Source organism: Podarcis raffonei, chromosome 7, assembly GCF_027172205.1.
Source record: "Podarcis raffonei isolate rPodRaf1 chromosome 7, rPodRaf1.pri, whole genome shotgun sequence".
NCBI classification, from domain to species: domain Eukaryota; kingdom Metazoa; phylum Chordata; class Lepidosauria; order Squamata; family Lacertidae; genus Podarcis; species Podarcis raffonei.
The window spans coordinates 11,908,908-11,931,965 of NC_070608.1; the positions used below are offsets into that span (position 1 = coordinate 11,908,908).

Sequence of the window (23,058 nt, forward strand, 5' to 3'; positions counted from 1 at the left end):
GAAAACTGAGAGCAGAGGACCCCCAACAACAGCTGAATGAGGAGGGAGGCTAGTCTATAATGGTTTGAAAGGCAGCTAGATTGTTTGCACCCTCCTCAGTTCAGACTGAGGTTGGTTTGGAGGAAAACGCATCCAAAGACAGGATTTCATAAGGAACAATAGGATGAATACAGGCCACCTTTCATTTCAAAGGGGCTGAAATTTTAGAAAGAAAAAACTGTAAAGCACAGATTCAATGAAACAGTAATGAGCAACATCTAAACAGGGACTGGGAATTTGTGGCCCTCCAAATGCCGATAGACTACAATTCCCATCATTCTCAGCATTTGGCCACGATGGCTGGGGCTGATAGGATTTGGAGTCTTAACAACATCAGGATTGGGCATAGACTCCTTACCCCATACAGTGGTACCTCGGGTTACAAACACTTCCGCTTACAGACACTTCAGGTTACAGACTCTGCTAACCCAGAAATAGTACCTCAGGTTAAGAACTTTGCTTCAGGTTGAGAACAGAAATTGTGTGGCGGCGGCACGGCGGCAGCAGCAGGAGGCCCCATTAGCTAAAGTGGTACCTCAGCTTAAGAACAGTTTCAGGTTAAGAACGGACCTCCAGAACAAATTAAGTTCTTAACCCGAGGTACCACTGTATCTGAGAAAGTTCATACAATCTCTGCAAATGAACCCAACAGTTAATAACACACCTGGCCCCCTCTAGACACCCTTTTATTGTTTATTCGTTATTTAAAATGTTTGACGTTTTACTATGCTTTTCTATGTGCTGTAAGGCATATGGGTGCTGAAACCCAGCCAGATGTGTGGGGTATAAATAATAAAATTATTATTATTATTACTACTACTACTACTACTACTCACAATTTAGCTCAGTTGGTTAGAGCATGGTGCTGATAAAGCTAAGGTTGCAAGTTGTTCAGATGTTCTTGTGCGTATGCGTGTGTCTTGCATCCAAGCTACAGTGCAAGGATGCCCCAAGGTTACTAAGTTTCTCCTCCAATAACACCTGGAAGGAAAGAGATTGCTGATCCCTGAAGAAGAAGAAGAGTTTGGATTTGATATCTCGCCTTTCACTCTCCTTAAGGAGTCTCAAAGCGGCCAACAATCTCCTTTCCCTTCCTTGCCCACAACAAACACTCTGTGAGGTGAGTGAGGCTGAGAGACTTCAGAGAAGTGTGACTGGCCCAAGGTCACCCAGCAGCTGCATGTGGAGGAGCGGAGACGCGAACCCGGTTCACCAGATTACAAGTCCACCGCTCTTAACCACTACACCACACTGGCTCCCTAATGCAGCAGCACCGGGAAAGCATCGCAGAAGAACCAATAAGGCTGAATGATGCTTGGACGATCCAGCATAAATCCACCAAACACACAACACGCTGCACGACACATCCACCAAAAACCACCAGTCTAGAGGGGTCCCTGAATATTCCACACAGAGACGTTTGGTCATTGCAGCTAAATGAAGAGGAATAAAACACTCGAATAAGGCCTTGGACCAGATGTCTAGGCAGTACAGATTATGAAGATGTCAAAGAATAGGCGATTGATGCAACCAGTTCTACTTAAGATAGCAGCCTCTGAACTCATGGTAACCTCTGGTTTGCTCACATGCTCAAGGGGTGAATCAGAGGACAAGGTAATCAAAAAAAGAGTCGGCGACTTGACAGTCCTACTGTAAGGGGAAGAAAGAATTTGCCTGTCTGAGGTTTGAGGGATGGCGTGCAGAAATCTTCACAAAAAAATCCCTTTGGCATCATTCAGATTCCTTCCGGTGAGGATGTCCCTTTCTGAAGTAAGGAAAAACTGAGAGCAGAGGACCCCCAGCAACAGCTGAATGAGGAGTGGGGCTGTTTATAATGGTTTGAAAGGCAGCTAGATTGTTTGCACCCTCCTCAATTCAGATTGAGGTTGGTTTGGAGCAAAACGCAGCAGTCTGATTGGTCCTAGAACAATAGGATTCAGAATGCAGCAGTCTGATTGGTCCGCAGGAGCCACCCAATCCAACTCCAGGTGGAAGTGAATCCGCAACCTGATTGGTCTACAGGAGAATCCCGGAATTAGCCAATCACGTGGGGCGCCCATTGTGTAAATAATGTATGTAAAGCAGACATTTTGGGGGAACTTCCATTCCTCACTACTATGAGCTGAATAAAGAGCATGAAAGCCACACTCGACTCCGAGTATATTTCAGAAAATTTAATAAAAATGATATATATAGAACATCCAAGGACAAGAGTGGAACATGACAAGGCTACCAATAGCTGCTATATTGCTTCTACTACCAGAGCAATCTGTTGGCCAGCATAAGCAGCAGCCAGGGCTGATGGGTTCTGTAGTCCAGCAACATCTGGAGGGCCCCACGTTTCCCCAGCCCTGCTATAAATGGGTGATTCATCTAGAAGTAAGAGCTCCAGGATAACAGCCTCCGAGTTTTGATTGCGTAACTGAGCACTTAAATCATGCGCCCTATATTTTGAGAATAAAGCTGCAAGCCAATTAAAAGCTTCTGAACTGACGGAACGCCTTGCCTGACAGCCAATTAATTGCTTACTCATCCAATTAAAATAATTATAAGAACGGCATCGATGCAGAGGATGTCTAGAGATTAGCGGATGAAGATAATGGTTTTCTCCTTTATCGGCAGAACGCAGAGAAGGCATCTGTTCGGTGGAACACCTGAGATCCATTGCCTGAACAAAGAGATGTCAGTGGATTGCTTTTAATAACAGTAATAATTCCTTTAGCACCGAACACCCTTTCCCCGGGGATTTCATTAAAACTGTGTTTTAAAATCCACATTTTACAATCTATGATGAATAGATTTAACCAACTAATGCTTTTAGTGCTGAATTAAAGTGAAAGTCTCCACCCTTTCCCTTGAAACATACAATTATGATAATCAACAAAGATGCAGAAATATGTTCAAGTATCCTATTAGCACTGTAACCTTTCTGCAAAGAACTCAGCATGAGAGAACTTGACTTATCCCTTTTTATACGTACAACAACCCTGTAAAGCAAAGATTGGGAGTCTGAGGGTCTCTGTGTTCTCACATACTCCAGTTAATTCATTGGTTCCTGGTGTGCTGCAGAAGTTTGTCATTACAACTGAACCAGAAAACTGCTGGACTTGATTGAAAGCCAGCCGCAAATATAGTTTGGAAGACTAGAGCAAACCATAGTTTCCAGTTCAGATGTACCATCAAACCCAGAAGTAGCGAATTCATCAAATCATGCCAGGAGAAAGTATAACTTATTGAGCATAGGGGTGACATGAAAACAGGGCTCATTCTCGTTGTGCCAAATTATGGTCTCACATTATCAACTCTGTGGCTACCACTGCTTCCAATCTATCATCTGTAAACCCACTTCAAACCATAATTCCAGTTTCAGGATTGCGAAACAAAACACTGACGCCAAAACTGGCAAACTGTGGTTTGCTGGGCCTCAGTCATCTATGTTTCAGTAACTTTCAGGTTAGACTACTGCAATGTCCTCAACTGATCTTGGGACTGATTTTGAAGACCATCTGAAAGCTTTAATTAGTGGCACAATGCAGCTGCCAGACTTTTGACCGGAGCCAGACGATCAGATAACATTACAGTGATTTTGTTTCCACTTTGCCGACCACTAAATTGTTTCTGGGCTTTGTTCAAGGTATTAGTTTTAGCCTCTAAATCCATAAACAAGAATATCTCAAGAATTGTCTTCCTTCAAAGGAGCTTTCTCTGGTAGCTTTGTTTATCATTTGAGGTCCTGCATCAGGTCCCTTCAACTTTCAGAAATATGTATGGTGTGTCCTTAGGGCCTTTTTAGTCATGGCACCCATGCTGTGTAATAGTCTGCCAAAGGAGGTCTCCTGCTCACTGCTCATTTTGGACAGGCTGCAAAGACTGTGGCATTTTTAAGGCTACTTTCATTGCTTCCAAGGCACCAGTTCTACACACCTTTTCCTGGGACTAATCTCCATTGAACACAATGGGACTTACTTTTGAGTAAACATACACGCGGCACTTTTAGATTTGTGATTGGTTTTATGGGTTTCTGATTTTTAGTATTCTGCATTGACTTGTTTTTTCATTTTAAAGCACTTTAAAGAAAGGTGGAGTATAAATTTGTCAGACAGAGGCAGTAAATACTGCTGCAATCATATCTGCTTACCTGGCAGTAAGGTCATTTGGAGGCCAATGGCATTCGGGGGTCCGGCACACTTCTCCTGCGCGGCTCTGGTCTTCCCCCCTGGGACCTTTGACTCAGCAGGGCGTAAACACAGCGGAAGCAGAAGCAGGAACGTTCTGTCGTGTGGTAATAACTCAGGCTGGACGCAGCAGTCTCCTTATCTTTAAAGTCTTTATTCCTTAGCAAAACACAACATCTATAAATCTCCTGCCTGGCGACAGAGCGCACATTTTGCTGCTCTCTCCTCGGAGCAAACACACACACAGACTGAGAGAACACAGGAAAACCACACCCCTCAGTGTTCTAAACCCGCCCTCAGAATGTGAGGCGTCATCACTCAGAACTCTTAACCCTGTGAGTTCTGAGCCTCTCCTAACACCCCCTCTCGAATCACGTTCTGAGAGGACTTCTGAGTGTTCAACACCTTTCCCATTGCCTTCCGCCCCTTCCTGGCATCGTTGTTAGGCACCTGTTGAACCTCACAAACCTCAGGTTCGCACTGTGCGAAACCAACCCACGCATTTGTGACCTGAAACCTCTCAGGTGGAATTCCCTTTGTAGCCCGCGATGACCGCCTGGGCACAAACTGGGGTGCTCCTTTTGACCCACTGGGGCCAGCATGTGCGTCTTCCTCATCAGAGGACTCCCCCTCTGACTTGACACGTCTGTGAGCTTTCTCCATTATGCGCACAGGAGATGAGGGCTCACTCTTGGACACTCCTTTAACAACCTGTGGAGACGCCCTACTCTGTTCAGGGACCTGGTCTCCACCAGCAGGTTCAGGCTCTAGCTCTCCTTCCTCCTCAGAGTCAGACAGACAATCTGAGTGAACATCAGAGCTCGCTTTGCGCCTTGCCCAACCATCCTGCTCAAAGAACTCAGCCTGTTTACTGACCAGAAGCTTGGTCTGATCACCTTCTGGGTATGCGAATCTCCACCCTTTTGTCGCAGGCTCATATCCACAGAAGATCATTTCCTGGTACCTTGGGCCACCCTCCTGCTGCAGAAACTTTGGTACAGGCACCATGGCTCTGCTACCAAAAGTGCGAAAGAAATGCACAAGCGGCTTCTGCCGATGAAGCAGGAAATACGGGGTGTCACCTACCACTGCATTGTAGCACCTGTTCATCGTGAAATTGGCTGTCTTTACCGCCTCCCCCCAGAAACTTTGAGGCAAACCAGAGTCATCCAGTAGAATCTCTGATGCTCGAACCAGAGCTTTACTCCTAAGCTCTGCCACGCCACTCTCCTGAGGAGAAGTCACCTTGTGACGTATCCCCCTCTGGCGAAAGAAACCCTTTAGAGCAGACCCAGTGACCTCTGAACCTCGGTCACACTTGAACCCCTGCACCTTGGTGGAGAACCTTAGTTCCACCTCTGCAACCCAATCTTTGATAAGTTGTGTTGCCTCCTCCTTAGTTTTCAGCGTGAAAGCCCATGCGTTCCGCGTATAATCATCTGTCAGCACCATCAGCCATTTGGCCTTGCCCAGACTTGGCTGTGGCATATCAAAAAGGTCTGCATGCACAAGCTCAAAAGGCTTTGTGGTTACTCTCTCCACCCTGGGATGATTAAATCCCTTGTTTCTGGCTTTCCTGCAAGCCCTGCAATTCAAAGGTTGACCACATTCTTTTACCCGGCATCCTTTGGTGCACTCTGATAACATCTGAACGTCCTCACAGGACCCATGTGACATTCTCTTGTGCCACACGCAAGCACACGACACATGAGTGTGATCAGTGGCTTTCCCAGTATTCCCCTCACCCTCCAGAGGTGTTTCCAGAACAAAGAGGTTGTTCTGATCCTTTTCAACACTTATGAGCTTCTTCCCATCTCTGGAAATTGTGCAAACATTTTTTTCAAAACTCACTGAATATCCCTCCTGTAAAAGACACGGTACAGACAACAGGCAATGTTTTATCTCAGGGAGAACATAGACCTTCAGTTCATCCTGCAAGAAAGAGATAAACATGTTAGCAACATGGGTTACACGTCCCTGTGAACCTGTAGCAAATTTAACTGTTTTCCCAGTTGAAACAGCCTTGCAGTTCCACATTTGTCCATCAGGTGGCGCTGTGACCAAATGGGCATTCGCAGCCGAGTCAACAACCCAACGTAGGACCCTCCCCCCTCCGGAGTTGTCCTTCTTTGTTGCCTTAGCAACTGACTTCCTGCTGCCCCCGACCTTGGGGCTCTCGCTGCAGGTGTTGTTGTCCAAAATTGCCATCGAAGCAGTCAGCTGATAAGCGTTCCCACGCCTGCCCCCTCTGCAGGCCCAGTTGCCATGGAAACCCGGCTGGTTCCCATGGGAAGCGACCTTGGAAACATCCTGCCCTGTCTCCCTTGCTTTCTGTGGGCAGCTGCGACGCAGGTGTTCAGCCGAAGCACAAACAAAACATCGCCGAGTGGAAAACTTTGCAAACTTGCCTTTGGTCTTCTCTGCCCCCCCAACCTTTCCAGCAGCACTGCTGTTGGGGAAATGGCTTTTGGCTTCTGCTGTGGTTTCTCTGCAAACCCCTTCCAGCTCCTGCCAAACAGCCTGGGCACTCTCAAGACCCTTGGAATGGCCTGCACCCTCACTCTTAGGTGCATCTCTCAGCTCTTCAGCACGCAGGTCATGTGTAGGGGCATTCCGGCAGCCCTCCAACACAGTCCCAGCCCCCTCTGGGCCTTCTGGGCGTCCCTCAGCCCCTGCTGGGCTTCCAGCCCCCTCTGGGCTTCTTGGGCGTCCCTCAGCCCCTCCTGGGCTTGGTGCTTCCTTTGAGTAGCTCTCAGCCCCTCCTGGGCTTGGTGCTTCCTCAGAGCAATTCTCAGCCCCCTCTGGCCTGGCTCCCACTGCTTTCTTCAGTGCCTGCCTTCTCCCGGCCCAGGGCTTGCTCCCGTCCACCTTATCAAAAGGGATTGACGACTTCTGGCTGTCTGCCATGTCTCCCCGGGGCCCGGCCTACTTACGGTACAGTAGCACCTCCCGGTCCGGCAGATCCGTCCCAGCGAGCTCCCTTCGCTCTAGCTGGCTCCAGCTACTCCTTAGCTGGCCTTTGGCTGCTGGCCTCTCACACGCACGAACGTTGCTTATCTTTATTGCTGATCTCCCATAACCTTTGGAGGCCAATGGCGTTCGGGGGTCCGGCACACTTCTCCTGCGCGGCTCTGGTCTTCCCCCCTGGGACCTTTGACTCAGCAGAGCGTAAACACAGCGGAAGCAGAAGCAGGAACGTTCTGTCGTGTGGTAATAACTCAGGCTGGACGCAGCAGTCTCCTTATCTTTAAAGTCTTTATTCCTTAGCAAAACACAACATCTATAAATCTCCTGCCTGGCGACAGAGCGCACATTTTGCTGCTCTCTCCTCGGAGCAAACACACACACAGACTGAGAGAACACAGGAAAACCACACCCCTCAGTGTTCTAAACCCGCCCTCAGAATGTGAGGCGTCATCACTCAGAACTCTTAACCCTGTGAGTTCTGAGCCTCTCCTAACAGGTCACTCAATAGGAACCATTGGACTCAGTAGGACTAAGTCTTCATTGAACTCAGTAAGGCACACAAAGGATTACACTATACATCAGGCATGGCCAAACTTGGCCCTGCAGTTGTTTTGGGACTACAACTCCCATCATCCCTAGCTAATAGGACCTGTGGTCAGGGATGATGAGAATTGTAGTCCCAAAACAGCTGGAGGGCCAAGTTTGGCCATGCCTGCTGTACATAAATGTGATTAGAAAAAAACAAAGGGAAAAAGGGAAATGACACACTTGAGAGGGGACAGAGGGAAAGAGGAATAAGAAAACCTTCCATGTGGTCCTGCTGAGTCTTTAAAACAAGGATGGAGAATCTGAGGCCCTCCAGATATTTGTTGGACTCCAACTCCCATCATCCCTGACACTGGCCATGTCAGCTTTGGCTGATGAGAGTTGTAGTTCAACAAACATCTGGAAGCCCACAAAGATTATCCACCGCTGCTCTGCAACATCATGGCTTCTTTTAGAAATCCTGAGCTTCCTTTACAGAATTACAGTTCCTGGGGAGTCAGAATGATTGTCCAACTGGGCAGTCTCTAGGAGCTAAAAGCTGTGTGTACACATTTAAAAAGCATAAAACTCAGCCAGGTTGTTCTTTTTCTCTGTTGAGAGTCAGAGAATCATAGAGTTGGAAGAGACCCCAAGGATCATCTGGTCCAACTCCCTGCAATGCAAGAATCTTTTGCCCAACGTTTCCGAGCACAATTCGAAGTGTTGGTGCTGACCTTTAAAGCCCTAAATGGCCTCGGTTCAGTATACCTGAAGGAGCGTCTCCACCCCCATCGTTCTGCCCGGACACCGAGGTCCAGCACTGAGGGCCTTCTGGCGGTTCCCTCGCTGTGAGAAGTAAGGTTACAGGGAACCAGGCAGAGGGCCTTCTCGGTAGTGGCACCTGCCCTGTGGAACGCCCTCCCACCAGATGTCAAAGAGAAGAACAACTACCAGACTTTTAGAAGACATCTGAAGGCAGCCCTCTTTAGGGAAGCTTTTAATGTTTAACAGACTACTGTATTTTAATACTTTGTTGGAAGCCGCCCAGAGTGGCTGGGGAAACCCAGCCAGATGGGCGGGGTATAAAAAATAAATTATTATTATTATTATTATTATTATTATTATTATTATTATTACGTGGGGTTCAAACCCATGACTTTGAGATTGAAAGGTGCATGCACTACCAACCGAGCTATCCCTCAGGGGTCGAAGGTGCTTTGACAGTGGAAGCATCGAAACACAACATTTCATCATAAGCGCCAAGGTAGAAAGAGGATAGATATGGATTGTGGCCAATGTCCTGGGTACCCTGTTTACCAAATCAGTGATGGGAGCACACGGGATGCAGACTAAACAGGAGTGTGTACGCAGCTTCAGTCTGTAGTAATTCCCCAACCCACTCGCTTCTGGGCATCATTTTTCTTCATACATTCTTAAGTGTGAAGCGGTCATAATTTAAGCGATTGCTACCATGTTGAGAAGAAAATTGCTGTGTCAACTACAATAGAACAAGTCTAATTGTTTGCTTCAGAGTAACTTTTATGTCAAACTGCTTGGCAGCGATTTCTGTTGCAGTTGCATTTCTGACGCTTTCGGTCCTGTTCCTGCTTGTTCATTTATAAAAGGGGAGATTTGACAAGGGTACGTTGCATGTGTGCTTGTTTGTTTGTTTGTTCTTCTTTATATCCTCTGGTTCCTTTTAATTACTTTGCCCCTCTTATTTTATTTCCCCCCCCCTTATTTGTGTAGGTAACGTTCTTGTGGTGACAGATGAGACATGAGATCTTCAGCCTCCCGGCTTTCCAGCTTTTCCTCTAGGGATTCATTATGGAACCGGTAAGAAAACAAGGGGACGGGAAAAGCCAAGCTGATTCCTTTCTCTTCCTTTTTTTAATATCCCGATAGACTTGCAAAAGTGCTTTGCAGTCCTAACAAGCCTCCCTAAATCCCTGCAAATTTGTTAATTATCGCGCCCATTTTACAGACAGCAAGCTGAGGCATAATGACTGGCTTGCAATCACAACCCGACCCCCCTATGATGTGTTTTGCAGTCCAGTATGAATGAGCCAAGGAGATAAATAACTATACAGTACAACCTTTAGAAGACATCTGAAAACAGCCCTGTATAGGGGAGTGTGTTTTTTTAATGTTTAATGTCTTACTGTGTTTTTATATATGTTGGAAACCACATACAGTGGCTGGGGCAACTCAGTCAGATGAGTGGGGTATAAATATTCAAATCATTACCATCATCATAATCACCATCATAATTGAATAAGACATCCCTATTTTCATCGGATAAATGTTGGAGGGCACGAGTTTAATTTGCTGGTGTAAGAATGCCCCATTCATTAAATCTTTGCAAATTGTACACATTCCTTATCAGAACACAGTCAATGTGAAACATTCTTGAGAATGTCACAAGATGGAGGTTTGTCAAGCCTGCTCCCTCCTCCCCTTCCCACCTTGGAGAATGCAGAACGGCCCACCATAGCCTTAATAAGCTTTTGTGTTCGTTCTCTGAATGGCGTGTGCCCACCCCAAGTCCTAATTTAAAGTCTGTTGTGTACTTTGTGAAAGTCACTTGAGCGACAACCCGCTTAACGTGGTCTTCGCAAACTGACACCCCCTAAAAACAAACAAAAAAGAACTGTAAGCTTGCGATGGGACTTCCTCTGCATTCAAGTGTGAAGTTAGGATGTTTGAGGTTAGGGGACCTTTAAAAGCCAAAACCACTGCCAAAATGTAAAACCAGCACCTTCTGCCCCTAGCATCAAACCCACAAACCTTTAACCTGTTGTCATATGGAACGGTAAAATGAAACAATGTACCACAGAGTTAGAGGGACGCGGGTGGCGCTGTGGGTAAAAGCCTCAGCGCCTAGGGCTTGACGATCGAAAGGTCGGCGGTTCGAATCCCCGCGGCGGGGTGCGCTCCCGCTGCTCGGTCCCAGCGCCTGCCAACCTAGCAGTTCGAAAGCACCCCCGGGTGCAAGTAGATAAATAGGGACCACTTACCAGCGGGAAGGTAAACGGCGTTCCGTGTGCTGCGCTGGCTCGCCAGATGCAGCTTGTCACGCTGGCCACGTGACCCGGAAGTGTCTGCGGACAGCGCTGGCCCCCGGCCTCTTGAGTGAGATGGGCGCACAACCCCAGAGTCTGTCAAGACTGGCCTGTATGGGCAGGGGTACCTTTACCTTTACCTACCACAGAGTTAAAAGGGATGCGGGTGGTGCTGTGGGTTAAACCACAGAGCCTAGGGCTTGCCGATCAGAAGGTCGGCGGTTCAAATCCCCGTGATGGGGTGAGCTCCCGTTGCTCGGTCCCTGCTCCTGCCAACCTAGCAGTTCGAAAGCATGTCAAAGTGCAAGTAAATAAATAGGTACCACTCCGGCGGGAAGGTAAACGGTGTTTCTGTGCACTGCTCTGGCTCGCCAGAAGCGGTTTGGTCATGCTGGCCACATGGCCCAGAAGCTGTACGCCGCTCCCTCGGCCAATAAAGTGAAATGAGCGCGCAACCCCAGAGTCGGCCACGACTGGACCTAATGGTCAGGGGTCCCTTTACCTTACCACAGAGTTAGCATACCCTCCAACTCCCTGTTTTGATGGGACGTTCCTGGAATTACAGAAGCTGTCCCAGTACGTTTCCGAGCACAATTCAAAGTGTTGGCGCTGACCTTTAAAGCCCTAAACGGCCTCAGCCCAGTATACCTGAAGGAGCATCTCCACCCCAATCGTCCAACCCAGACACTGAGGTCCAGCTCCGAGGGCCTTCTGGCAGTTCCCTCCCTGCAAGAAGTGAGGTTACAGGGAACCAGGCAGAGGGCCTTCTCAGCAGTGGCACCCGCCCTGTGGAACTCCCTCTCATCAGATGTCAAGGAAATAAACAACTACCTGACTTTTAGATGACATCTGAAAACAGCCCTGTTTAGGGAAGTTTTTAATGTTTGATCTTTTATCGTCTTTCTAATATTCTGTTGGGAGCTGCCCAGAGTGGCTGGGGAAACCCAGCCAGATGTGCGGAGTATAAGTAATAAGTTGTTGTTGTTGTCCTGGTTTCTGATTTGATCCAAAAATGCTCCAGGATGAATCGGCACTTGCAGATGACCATGGAGCTTGTAATGGTGTCGCACTCTCACGTGAGCCAGCTGACTTGGGTGAGAGCGTGGCACTAAAAGACACACCTGTGCTCTCGCATCCCAATTTTCATCTGTGGAATGTTGAAAGGTATGGGTTTGGCTCTCTGCTGGGCTGGGCAGCCAGAGAAAAATGTATCTCTAGCCAAGGGTGAGCAGCCTCAGGCTGAATGCAGCCCTCTAGGCCTCTGGGTCAGATTTTTGGAGCTCTCCTAAGGACACACCCCTCGGTGGTACTGCTTTACACACTCCTGGAGTGTTTTGGCCTGGCTGGAAATTCCCCTTGCTTGTCAAGATGGAGGATTAGGAAGAGGCCCCTAGGTTGATGTACATACCCTCCAACATTTCTCCAATGAAAATTTTGTTGTTGTTGTTTAGTCGTTTAGTTGTGCCTGACTCTTCGTGACCCCATGGACCAGAGCACGCCAGGCTCTCCTGTCTTCCACTGCCTCCCGCAGTTTGGTCAAACTCATGTTAGCTTCGAGAACACTGTCCAACCATCTCGTCCTCTGTAGTCCCCTTCTCCTTGTGCCCTTCATCTCTCCCAACATCAGGGTCTTTTCCAGGGAGTCTTCTCTTCTCATGAGGTGGCCAAAGTCTTGGGGCCTCAGCTTCAGGATCTGTCCTTCCAGTGAGCACTCAGGGCTGATTTCCTTCAGAATTGATAGGTTTGATCTTCTTGCAGTCCGTGGGACTCTCAAGAGTCTCCTCCAGCACCATAATTCAAAAGCATCAATTCTTCGGCAATCAGCCTTCTTTATGGTCCAGCTCTCACTTCCATACATCACTACTGGGAAAATCATTCCATTATGGTTATGATTATACCCAGCCCATCTGACAGGGTTGCCTCAGCCACCCTAGGTGGCTTCCAACATATGTATATATAAAGCACAATAAAACATTAAACATTGGAGGTAGGATGGCCATCTGTCATGGGTGCTTTATCTGATATTCCTGCATTGCAGGGGTTGGACTAGATGACCTTTGGGTCCCTTCCAAGTCTATGGTTCTATGATTCTATGATTAAAAAACTTCCTTATGCAGGGCTGCCTTCGGGTGTCTTCTAAAGGTTGTGTAGTTACTTATCCCTTGCCTCAGGGGTTACATAACTCCATACCCCCCCCCCCACATTCTCCAATGAAAATAGGGATGTCCGAAGGACATTCTGGGATCAAATCAGAAACTGGGATGGCTTCTGTAAATATGGGGCTGTCCCTGGAAAATAGGGGCACTTGGAGGGTCTGGATGTTGAACCAGCTCACTCTGCTAATGGGAGGTGTGGCCTGGCATAGCGAGCCCAAACCACGATTTGCAAACCCAGTTCATGGTATGAGTTTTATTCTGGTCCGCCAGCTGATCACAGATTCTCTTCTTTGGCAATCACTCGTAGCCGAGTAAGATTATCTTCCATAAACACGGTTTTAACAATGAGTCCGTAAGTGACTGTGAAGGCCGATTCTGGATCCAAATGTCCTTCCACAGTGAGGACATTGGTTTCCGGGCAGGAGGTGACCACGGTGTGGATTTGCCAAGCGTGCCTTCCTCTTAGCACGTTTCTCCCTTGCATCCTGAGTTCGAGTGTCTTCAAAGCCCATGACACCTTTGGTAAACGTTGTTCTCCTATTGGAGCGCTCGCAGGCCAATGTTTCCCAGTTGTTGGTGTTTATACTACATTTTTTAAAGATTTGCCTTGAGAGAGTCTTTAAACCTTTTTTGTTGACCACCAGCATTACGCTTTCCATTTTTAAGTTCGGAATAGAGTAGTTGCTTTGGAAGACGATCATCAGGCATCTGCACAACATGACCAGTCCAACGAAGTTGATGTTGAAGAATCATTGCTTCAACACTGGTGATCTTTGCTTCTTCCAGTACACTGACATTAATTCGCCCTTCCCAAGTGATGCGTAAAATGACCAGTCTAAATTATTGTCTATCAGTGCAAACACCCTCCAAAAGTATCCCTTAACCTTGCTTGGATGAGATGTCTGAGCTAAGCCATTGCATCCGGTCTCCAAGAAGTGACTCTCCTCCCATTGAGGTCCTGAAGCAGCAATCTTTTATATCAAAGCAAACAAACAAGGCCATTAATTGGTGTTTCATTGCTTGGGGTGTATGATCTGGATACTTTCCCAGATACAGATGGGTGATAAATGAGACTGAAAATATTGAAATATTTGCAATATGGCTTGATGAGCTGTCTTGGTTGTTTTTCCTGCACAATCCTCATATACCAGCTGCTTTTCAGCCTGCCAATTATTGCAATATCTTTCGTGGCTTCGTGTGTTGAACGGTAATACATTACTAGCTCTCTCTCTCTCTCTTTTTAATTAAAATGAGTGAGCTGCCCAGGCTCCGGAGAATGTTACTTAAGATATTCATTAACTAATCCCCCGTGTTAACATAGGTACTCTTGATAGTTCCTCCAAAAACCTTGGTTCGGATATTCATAGAAGCAGGTGTGGGAGCCTTTTATCTGAACTACGGCTCCCGTCATCCCTGGCCATTGGCCATACTTGCTAGGGCTGATGGGAGTTGTAGTTCAGCAAACACCTGCAGGGCCAAAGGCTCCCCATACCTGGTAGAAGGAAGGAATCCATAGAATCATAGACCTGGAAGGGACCCCAAATTTCATCTAATCCAGGAATATGGAACTGTCTCGAACGGGGATTGAACCTGCAACCTAGGCGTTATCAGCCCCACGCTCTAACCAACTGAGTTATCTCCACCATGTTGTATATAGTTGCTTCGTGTGTGTGTGTTTTCTTGCATGAGCGGAATAGCAGCACTCGATACAACCCATAATCTGGCAACACTGCCTGCTAGTACTCCCCGCCTTTCCTCTTATCAACAAGGGTTGTTTTGTGCATTACAGTCTCGCCATGAAAGTTGCTATTATTGTTGCTCCCTCTATTACTGCCTATTATTATTATTATTATTATTATTATTATTATTCTCTTTCCACTGCCCAAGGCCCTTGGGGACAAGGAGCCGTGATCAACGGCTGAATACTCGCCCTGCACCATTCCATCTTTTCCTTCCCCAAGCACATTCCTTCTCCCCCGATGTTCCGGCATTTGTTTCCGATTTGCTGTGCTCTCGGTTTCCTTTCCGGATACCGAGGTTCCAAAGCACCAGCCTTACTGCTGATTGTTCTCCCCGCGAGGCTGGCATGCCACAATGCGTTTGTCAGCGGGGCTGGCTCTCGCATGACAACATCAAAACACAAAGGCAAAACTGAATCAGCAGATCAGTCAGTTTTATCACATGCAGCTCAGAGCTTGGCTTCCTTTCCCGGATCGCTTGTTGTTGTTGTTGGGTTTCTTGTTGTTTTTTGTCGCCGGTGGAGAGCAGTCCATGGAACAACACTTACTGTCAGAAATTTCTTCCTAATACAGTAGTACCTCGGGTTAAGGACTTAATTCGTTCTGGAGGTCCGTTCTTAACCTGAAACTGTTCTTAACCTGAAGCACCACTTTAGCTAATGGGGCTCCTGCTCCCACCGGAGAACGATTTCTGTTCTCATCCTGCAGCAAGGTACTATTTCTGGGTTAGCGGAGTCTGTAACCTGAAGCGTATGTAACCTGAAACGTATGTAACCTGAGGTACCACTGTAATAATATTAATTTATTATTATTTATACCCCAGCCACTCTGGCCGGCTCCCAACAGAATATTAAAAACACCACAAAACATCAAACATTAAAAACTTCCCTAAATAGGGCTGCCTTCAGGTGTCTTCTAAAAGTCAGGTAGTTGTTTATTTCCTTGACATCTGATGGGAGGGCGTTCCACAGGGTGGGCGCCAATACCAAGAAGGCCCTCTGCCTGGTTCCCTGTAACCTCACTTCTCGCAGTGAGGGAACTGCCAGAAGGCCCTCAGAGCTGGATCTCAGTGTCCGGGCTGAACGATGGCTGTGGAGACACTCCTTCAGGTATACTGGGCCGAAGCTGTTTAGGGCTTTAAAGGTCAGCACCAACACTTTGAATTGTGCTCGGAAATGTACTGGGAGTCAACGTAGGTCTTTCAGGACTGGTGTTATATGGTCTCGGCGGCCAATCCCAGTCACCAGTCTAGCTGCCACATTCTGGATTAGTTGTAGTTTCCGGGTCACCTTCTAAGGTAGCCCCACATAGAGCGCATTGCAGTAGTCCAAGCTGGAGATAACTAGAGCATGCAGCACTCTGGCAAGACAGTCTGTGGGCAGGTAGGGTCTAAGGCCTGCATACCAGATGGAGCTGGTAGACAGCCGCCCTGGACACAGAATTAACCTGTGCCTCCATGGACAGCTGTGAGTCCAAAATGACTCCCAGGCTGGACATCCGGTGCTTCAGGTGCACAGTTACCCCATTCAGGACCAGGGAGTCCCCCACACCCGCCCACACCCTGTCCCCCCAAAACAGTACTTCTGTCTTGTCAGGATTCAACCTCAATCTGTTAGATATCTAATGATGGTTCATTCTGCCTTCCTTCCTTCTTGCACCTATGCTCCTTGCATTCTCTGCCCTTCCTCAGCCCTCTGACTCAGAGACTTCTAGCCTCTCATCACCCACAGCAGCTGTTTAGCAAGGAGTCTCCGTCCCCACCCTCAAACTGGCATTTCAAAGAGTTAGCATTAGTGAAATGTCATGTATCGTGGGGAAAACAATGGCCTCCTTCTGCAGACCTCCTCCTTTGCGTTCACGTTAAATGGGCCTTTCATTCACGGTCCCGCTTTACGACTCAAACACTCCCAATTTGGCACTTGGCAGTTTCCGAAATAGCACGCCCGTTTCCCTGCATCTGATTGTTAAGTCCCAACCCGCCCCCCCTCCACTCCCTGTTCCACCACCTCGGCTCACCCCACCACCACCACTTCCCCGTCCCCTGCAGATCAGTGCTTTAAATATCAAATCAGCTGGTGGGTGTATCTAAAATAGGCACACGCCGAGAAAAAGAAAGTTGGGGGTGTTGTTTCTGTGGCTCATGCTGAAGCACGGCTGGAGACTATTTCTTACCAACACATGGCAGGTGCAGAGAGCGCTCAGCCAACCTCAGGGGCTGCATCACAACGGGGGTGTCATGCGTTAGTGCAGGGGTGGGTCGCGTGCTGCCCGAGGACTGTGCATGGGTTAATTTCAAGCAGTTGGGGGGGGACGGGGGGGAGAAGGAAGGGAGGAAGGTGGATATGTTTTGGGGGGGGGGGGAGGAAGCCAAAACAGGTGGAAGGGTGCAAAGATGCGTGGAGGAAAGCCCTCTGAAAGGGACCAGCTCACAGCTCTGGGCAAGAATAATCTGTTCTTTACCCCCGGCATCCCACAGGGTAGAAAAGGAGGGGGAAGAGAGAAGAGGCTGGCTGAAAGAGCAGGGTGGCAGGGAAAAATAAAGGTAAAGGGACCCCTGACCATTAGGTCCAGTCGTGGCCGACTCTGGGGTTGCGGCGCTCATCTCGCTTTATTGGCCAAGGGAGCCGGCGTACAGCTTCCGGGTCATGTGGCCAGCATGACTAAGCCGCTTCTGGCGAACCAGAGCAGCGCACAGAAACACTGTTTACCTTTCCGCCTGAGCAGTACCTATTTATCTACTTGTACTTTGACGTGCTTTCAAACTGCTGGGTTGGCAGGAACAGGGACTGAGCAACTCCCCATTGCAGGGATTCGAACCGCCAACCTTCTGATCAGCAAGTCTTAAGCTCTGTGGTTTAACCCACAGTGCCACCCGTGTCCTGGCAGGAAAAATAGCGAGCCCTGTTTGGTTTTGGCTCTTTCCTGACCTACTGTCAGCATGTGTAAACCCTCCAAGTGTCCCTATTTTCCAGGAACAGTCCCTGATTTACAGAAGCCGTCTTGGTTTCTGATTTGATCCCAGAATGTCCCACTTTTCCTTAAGACGTCCCTATTTTCATCCAAGAAATGTTGGAGGGGGGGCGTTATGGAGTTATCCAACCCCCGAGCCATCTGAAGGCACCCCTTACAGGGAAGTGGTTTGGGTTTTTTAATGTTTTATTATCTTTTTATATACGTTGGAAGCTGCCCAGTGTGGCTGGGGCAACCCAGTCAGATGGGCGGAGAATAATAATAATAATAATAATGGAATAAGATGTCCCTGTTTTCATTGGAGAAATGTTGGAAGGCACGCATGCAGCCCCTGACACATTGCCCTCAAGGAAATGTGGCCCTTGGCAGAGAAATCGTTCTGGAGAAGAAGCTATTGTATGGCGCTGGAGGTGAAGTCTAGGGTCGTGGAGGGCCCATTAATTCATTCCAGATATCTGTTTGTAACCCGAAACTGTTCTTAACATGAGGCGCGCTTTCGCTAATGGCTCCTCCTGCCGCTGCCGCACCACCGGCGTGCAACTTCTGCTCGCACCCCGGGGCAAAGTTTGCAACCAGGAGCATCTACTTCTGGGTTAGCGGAGCTCGTAACCCGAAGCATTCGTAAGGTACAAGGTTCCACTGTAAAGCTCTACAACTTTGAGCCACCCCCCCTCCAAAAAGCTCAAGAATTTTGGGAATATGGCAACCCTACTCTAGGATAGGGGGACGCGGGTGGCGCTGTGGGTAAAAGCCTCAGCGCCTAGGGCTTGCCGATTGAAAGGTCAGCAGTTCGAATCCCTGTGGTGGGGTGCGCTCCCGTTGCTCGGTCCTAGCGCCTGCCAACCTAGCAGTTCAAAAGCACCCCCGGGTGCAAGTAGATAAATAGGGACCGCTTACTGGTGGGAAGGTAAACGGCGTTTCCGTGTGCTGCACTGGCTCGCCAGATGCTTTGTCACGCTGGCCACGTGACCCGGAAGTGTCTCCGGACAGCGCTGGCCCCTGGCCTCTTAAGTGAGATGGGCGCACAACCCCAGAGTCTGTCAAGACTGGCCCGTACGGGCAGGGGTACCTTTACCTTTACCTTTACTCTAGGATAGCAGGGACCCAATTGCATTCAGGAGAAATTGTGTTGCTAGCTCATTGCATCTCGCCTTTCCAAAATACTAGGGCCTCAGTAGGATTGGCTGCTCTATCCAGAACCGGCCCTCTCATTAGACAGAGTGAGGAAATTGCTTCAGGCAGCAGCTACCAGAGGCCAGGATCCCCACCCATTTCCTGCTGACCTCAGGTGCAATGGAGGAAGGTATTCCATTGCCCGTGGCAAAGTAGGATTCAGCTGCCACTCCATTTGGCTTCTGAGCACAGAATGGGGAGGAGCCATCTTGCCCTTTGCCTCAGGCAGCAAAATGTATTGGGCTGGCCCTGGCTCTATCAGCTGGAAAATTATGTTGCTGGAATCTGAATTTCAAGCAGCTGTCGATGCTCTCTGTGTATGCTGCCTTGAGAGCAGCTATTTCAAGAGCTGCATTTTTAAACGTTCCATAAACAAAGAAATAAATGGGACCTCCCTGCACGCCGGCTGCTTGTCAAAATAATGGGCATTATTTAGAAGGCAAAGAAGAATCATATGAGGTGAAGGGAAAGGAGCCCTTGACTTGTCAAAAGCCTCCTACATTTTATGCACCAAAGGAAACACTTGCAAAGATATCCCTAGAATACCCAAATGTCAAAAGTCTGTGCAAGAAGTCATTTCGCAACGTATTTCTTCGAAGTAAATCAACGCTGATGTCAATAGTTGGTTTTGGCTTTAATAGTTAGCATTGGGTTGGCTTTTGCTCAGCAAGTAAGTTGCCGGTTTGAAAAAAGCCAACATGCTTTATTAATTTACCATTTTTTAAATTTTATTTTGGTCATTGCACAAGGCTCAGCTCATTGGACAGGCTGGCACACAGAAAGTGAAGTGTCGTATTGTTTACGGGAGAGTAGTCTTCCACATTGAACGGAACTGGCAAAGAAGTCTTTGGTAACTCACAGTGAGTGTGCCTCTCCTCTCGTGTCAGTGTTCAGCCCTGCCAAGACCTGGAACCTGACGCCTCCTTAAAGGGGGAACTGAAGAAACACACAAGCTCCACTGATCTCCAAATTGCCAGGGACCCCAAAGAGCAGTTGGATCTGACTGTTGCTGATGCAGTCCGGACTGTGGTCCCCATAACAGCTGCCGGCTCAGCTCTCAGACCTACGTCACCTCCCTCTGGACTACGGGATCAGAGGGTGGCCAGTCAGGCAGGAGTTTCAGGGCTGCCACTGAAGTGTCCATGATGTGGGGATGTTAAGGATAGTAGGAAAGGATATACAGTGGTACCTCAGGTTACAGACGCTTGAGGTTACAGATGCTTCAGGTTACAGACTCCGCTAACCCAGAAATAGTACCTCAGGTTAAGAACTTTGCTTCAGGATGAGAACAGAAATCGCACAGCGGCAGTGGGAGGCCCCATTAGCTAAAGTGGTACCTTAGTTTAAGAACAGTTTCAGGATAAGAACGGACCTCCAGAATGAATTAAGTTCTTAACCCGAGGTATCACTGTATTGAATAAATATTACCCTTTATTCACTCACGCTAGTGAGTGATGTAGCAGAACAAATTCCCCTCAAGATAGCTGGAAGCTGGTTTGCAGATTCTTTTGAATCTCTTAGTTCCTGGTGGCCCTTTTGATCCCTCTTAAAAGAATAAAGACACGAGAGGCTTTCTGAGTAAAGTAACAAAAAGTTTACTCACATTTCACGATAAGAGCCCTGAAAGGCAGGCTTTTCTTAGTAGTTACATAATAAACAGTAAAGGTAAAGGGACCCCTGACCATTAGGTTCAGTCATGGCCGACTCTGGGGTTGCGGCGTTCATCTCGCTTTATTGGCCAAGGGAGCCGGTGTACAGTTTCCTGGTCATGTGGCCAGCATGACTAATCCACTTCTGGCGAACCAGAGCAGCGCAAGGAAACGCCGTTTGCCTTCCCACCGGAGCAGTACCTCTTTATCTACTTGCACTTTGACATCCTTTCAAACTGCTAGGTGGGCAGGAGCAGGGACCGAGCAACGGGAGCTCACCCTGTCGTGGGGATTTGAACCACCAACCTTCTGATCGGCAACCCCAAGAGGCTCTGTGGTTTAGACCACAGTGCCACCCGCGCCCCATAGTAAACATAATAAACAGAGTGTGAGTTAATCACATATGGAAACTGAACTCATGTGCTGCTAGCTGAGAGCCTGCAGACAGCAAAATTACATTAGATAACAAAATGGCTGCAGAAGACCAGCATGGCAGCAAGAGAGCAGCAACAATAGAAAGACAAAACTAAACTGGACAAGAGACTGAGAAAATGGCTGCGTGACTCGGCTCTTTTGCGGAGACAGCCAGAGCCATGCCCATCTCCCAGGTCACATGCAGGGGGAGGACGCTCCAGACCAGTGGAAAAGGAAAATAAGCTGACTGGATGTCCCCCTGCCTGTGCCCACTCTAGGGAAATAAGGAATGTTGCATTTGACTGTACCAATGGATTACTGTACATACCACACATGAAGCTACTTCAGAGAAGGGGAAGAGCATGGAAGCACCTCTCTGGATCAGAGCCTGGCTGAGCGCCGGAAATGAGGGGAACCCCCAACTTTTATAGACGCTCCGAGTCTGAGATGCTTCATTACTGAAGCAAGAACCCTATCTCCGGTTTTCCTGAATGGGGGGCATGGACACCACGACTCGCAAAGGCAAAATCAACGAAGCCATCCAAATTTGCATGATTATGTGGGCTGAAGAACTGCAGTTCCCTGGGGCTGGATTTTTTAAAAAAATCTTTGCTAGAAACCTATTAGTCTTGCAAACGTGGGAAGGAGAGGGGGGGGTGTTACACAGCTCAGGTGACTGGAGGAGGAAGAAAACAAAGATGAAGAGGTATATTGCAGTTCACCTTGTGTGATCCCAAACATGAAGCACCCCGTTTTTCAAGACAGATCTATGCCCAATTCTTCAACAGGGCAAACGTAGCAAAAGGGTGGGGTGCAGCACATTTGCATGTCAAGTATTTAGCCATGCCAGATTTAAAAAATCAATCCCTTTTTCTATTTCATTTGCAAAACAAACAAACAAACAAACAAACAAACAAATAAATAAAAAATTCAGGGATTAGAGGGGCTATCTATGGGAGGAAGCCACAGCAGGACTTGATATAGTTTCATGCAGAAATTCCCTTAATCTCAGGGTCGTGGGTTCGAGACTCACATTGGGCATAAGATTCCTGCATTGCAGCGGATTGGACCAGATGACAATATTTTATTTATTTATTTATTTATTTATTTATTTATTTATTTATTTATACCCTGCCCATCTGGACGGCTCCCAACAGAATATTAAAAACATGAATAAACATCAAACATTAAAAACTTCCCTAAAGAGGGCTGCCTTCAGATGTCATCTAAAAGTCTGGTAGTTGTTGTTCTCTTTGACATCTGGTGGGGAGGGTGTTCCACAGGGCCTTGCTTCTCGCAATGAGGGAACCGCCAGAAGGCCCTCGGCGCTGGATCTCAGTGCCTGGGCAGAACGATGGGGGTGGAGACGCTCCTTCAGGTATACTGGACCGAGGCCGTTTAGGGCTTTAAAGGTCAGCACCAACACTTTGAATTGTGCTCGGAAACGTACTGGGAGCCAATGTAGGTCTTTCAAGATGACCCTCGGGGTTGCTTCCAACTCTACAATTATTCTATGATCTGCAGTTAAAGGGGACTGGGCAGCAGGTAGTGGGAGAGACCTCCGCCTGGGAATGCCCCTCAGTCAGAGTTGACAATGCTGGGTTTTAAAAAACGAATGGCTTGGTATAAGGCAGGCTCCTTTTGTTTCCCTGGGAGAGGAATATGGAGCGTAAAGCAATGAGGTCTCCAGTGTATAGCTGATTAATTGATTAATCAATTAAACACAGGAAACTGCATCACACTGAATTAGACCATTACTCCATCTAGTTGTACACTGTGAACACTTGACTGGCAGAAGCTCTCCAGGGTTTCAGGCAGAGAGAGGACATTTGCAGCCGGACCTGGAGATGCCAGGATTTGAAGCTGAGACCTTCTGCATTCTCCCACAGAGCTGCAGTTCTTCTTGTAGCTGATGTTCATGAATCGCTGGATTTTCAAGCAGAATTAAAGCCTATGCATGGAAAATGGGATGGGAGACAAATTTGGTTCACTTTGCCTATTAATCTGAACCTACCTAATTCACACTTTCTCAAACCATAGGTGGAACACAGGGGTGTTTTGTTTTTTGCAAATTCATACTTCTCTGAATTTCACAATGCAGTTCACCAACCATAATAATATGTACAAAAATGCATATATTAGTGGAAATAACCTCAGGTTACAGATGCTTCAGGTTACAGACTCCACTA

The 23,058-nt window shown here is 47.8% G+C and overlaps 1 protein-coding gene across 2 annotated transcripts in view; it reads left to right on the forward strand.

The window, feature by feature from the left end:
- The window catches only part of ASAP1 (ArfGAP with SH3 domain, ankyrin repeat and PH domain 1), a 149,430-nt gene that overhangs the window by 32,034 nt on the left and 94,338 nt on the right, over nt 1-23,058 (forward strand). For both annotated transcript variants that reach the window (XM_053395300.1, XM_053395298.1), the window contains exon 2: nt 9,456-9,542. In XM_053395300.1, the coding sequence (XP_053251275.1) occupies nt 9,484-9,542 (59 nt within the window). In that variant the 5' untranslated portion in view covers nt 9,456-9,483. The remainder of the gene's footprint in view (nt 1-9,455; nt 9,543-23,058) is intronic.